The following is a 2381-nucleotide window of genomic DNA, read 5'->3' on the forward strand; positions in this document are numbered from 1 at the left end:
GAACAAGGGTTTCACTGCCGGGCATGTTGTTCAGTTTTATTGAGCAGCTACTGTGTACCACGCTCAGACCACATCCAGGGATGCTACCCTCCCAACAACATCCCCCAGCATTGTGGTTGCTCTCCTGTTATAGAAGGGAAACTGAGGCTTGGGATGCGGAGCAGCCTGCAGACTGGGTGGCCTTCTCCGGGAGACCTCAGAACCCACCTTTTGAGTGGGATCTCAGTTGGGAAATCGAGGCTCTGAACAGGGAGGGTCACTGCCCATTGCCCCAGGTGACCAACTGCTGCTCTGTCCTGCCCACCACAGCTTAACGGGACGGCCACCCTCAATGCCAATGTGCAGGTGGCCCAGTTGCCTGCCCAGGACCAAGGCGTGGGCAATGGGGCACGGTGCCTGGCCATGGGCTGGGGCCAGCTGGGCACAAACCGGCCAATACCCAGTGTGCTGCAAGAGCTCAACGTAACTGTGGTGACCTCTAACTGTCGTCGCTCCAACGTGTGCACCCTCGTGCGTCGCCGGAGGGCTGGCATCTGCTTTGTACGTACCCCTTGCTCCCCACCCCACTCCTAGCCCAGGCTGCAGCAATCAGGACTGCAGTCAGACTCCAGGATGGACTTCCCACACTCTCAAGGGCATCAGGGGGGCAGCAGGCCTTGAAGTCCTGTCTCCTGACCTTGTCTGCCTCCACAGGGGGACTCCGGCGGCCCTCTTGTCTGCAACGGGGTGGTCCACGGCATCGATTCCTTCATCCGGGGAGGCTGCGGGTCTGGGGTCTACCCAGATGCATTTGCCCCAGTGGCACAGTTTGCAAACTGGATCAACTCCATCATCCGTCAACATGATGACCATCCTCCTCCACACCCCAGAGACCCCACAAGCAGAACCCACTAGGATGGGCTGCCCTGGTCATTCAACCTCACTTGCTCACGGCTGCATTATTCACTGTACGGCACAATTAAATCTGTTTTGTAGACTGGGAATTTGATGGAATTCAATTGGGTGTTGAAAGTGGTCAAAATGATGTCTTGGGTATCTCAAGTACGCTGCCACCAGGTGGCAGCAAAATCAGGGCATTGGAGCTAGAAGTGTGTCCCTTCACCCTTCTCCAAAGAATGACAGCATTCTGGTTTGAAGCCCTGCTCAGGAGTCTGGACTTGGGGTTTCGAGTCCTGTCTCTGTGACTTTGGGCAGGTTGCTTGTTGCCTCCAAGCCTCAGTTTCCTTGTGGGAAGGAAGTAGCCAGGAATTTGGGTTCCAGGCCTGCCTTGTCTTCACTGGGTAATGTAGTCAAGCCCTACCATTTCCTCAGCCTGTTTCCCCTCAGACAGCTGGGGACAGAGCAGATATTTCCCAAGGTAACGCCCAGCCCTAATGGAGGGCAGGTCCGGGCAACAGCTGTCTGACTTCCTGAACTGGGGAAGGACCCTCTTGGGATACGGGTGACAAACAGGACAGCCACAGCCTCTGCCATCATGTGTCTCACGGTCTGATGGGAGGAAATATTTATTGAAACAAGCAGATCAACAAGAGAGATCATGTCATCCCTGTGAACGTGGAACAAACCTCCCTCACCCTTGTTCCTTGGCCCCAAATCCTCTCCCACTGGGACTCGCCAGCCAAGCACCCTGGCCCTTCCCATAGTTGTCACTGGGCAGGTTCCCTTGTCCACTCCCATCCAAGTGGCAGCTGCTCAGGGGGACGAGCCACTGCTCAGCAATTCTTTTTTCTCAATAAAACACCCAACAATCTTCCCACACAGGTCAGCATCTGGGGAAGACCAAGGTCATCTACTGAGCCTTCCTTTCTTGCTCTGTTTCCACATTTTGTTGCAATCTTCCACATTCTTCCTCACGTATAAGCTGGATTCCACACTCTCATAGGTTTTTACTCAACGTTTCTGATTTTAATAAGGAAACATGTTGGGTTGTAACAAATCACCTTTGTTGTGCGATTTTCTGTTCTTCTCTGTATATACGAAATAGTCCACTACATCACTCAGAGAAGACAAGGCAGGCTTGGGACCCAAATTCCTGGCTGCTTCCTTCCCACAAGGAAACTGAGGCTCGGACGCAACAAGCAACCTGCCCAAAGCCACAGAAATAGGACTCAAAAAATAGACCTGATACCCACCTACTTCTAGAACCAGTCCCTCCACTTCGTGGGTTCAAGAAATCTGAACCTACCATCTCCATTTACAGAGGCCATGGGACGCAGGTTCAGCCAATCAGAACAAACCATCTCCTGCCCACAGTGACTGGCTTGGGAAGGGGCATGTGATCCAAACTCAACTAGCCAGAGGCAGCCCTGAGACTTTGGCTAGGGAGATGAGGACTGAGGCTTTCACTTTGGGATGGGGGTGCTAGGCCTCTAGGGTGAGTC

General features: G+C 53.6%; 1 protein-coding gene across 1 annotated transcript in view; it reads left to right on the plus strand.

Moving 5' to 3' along the window:
- The window catches only part of LOC102825479 (serine protease 53-like), a 15509-nt gene that overhangs the window by 9272 nt on the left and 3856 nt on the right, over window positions 1–2381 (plus strand). The window contains exons 6-7 of the mRNA XM_006876737.1: window positions 310–540; window positions 694–806. Coding sequence (XP_006876799.1) covers window positions 310–540; window positions 694–806 — 344 coding nt within the window. The remainder of the gene's footprint in view (window positions 1–309; window positions 541–693; window positions 807–2381) is intronic.

This window comes from Chrysochloris asiatica, unplaced genomic scaffold (genome assembly GCF_000296735.1).
Source record: "Chrysochloris asiatica unplaced genomic scaffold, ChrAsi1.0 scaffold00409, whole genome shotgun sequence".
NCBI lineage: Eukaryota > Metazoa > Chordata > Mammalia > Afrosoricida > Chrysochloridae > Chrysochloris > Chrysochloris asiatica.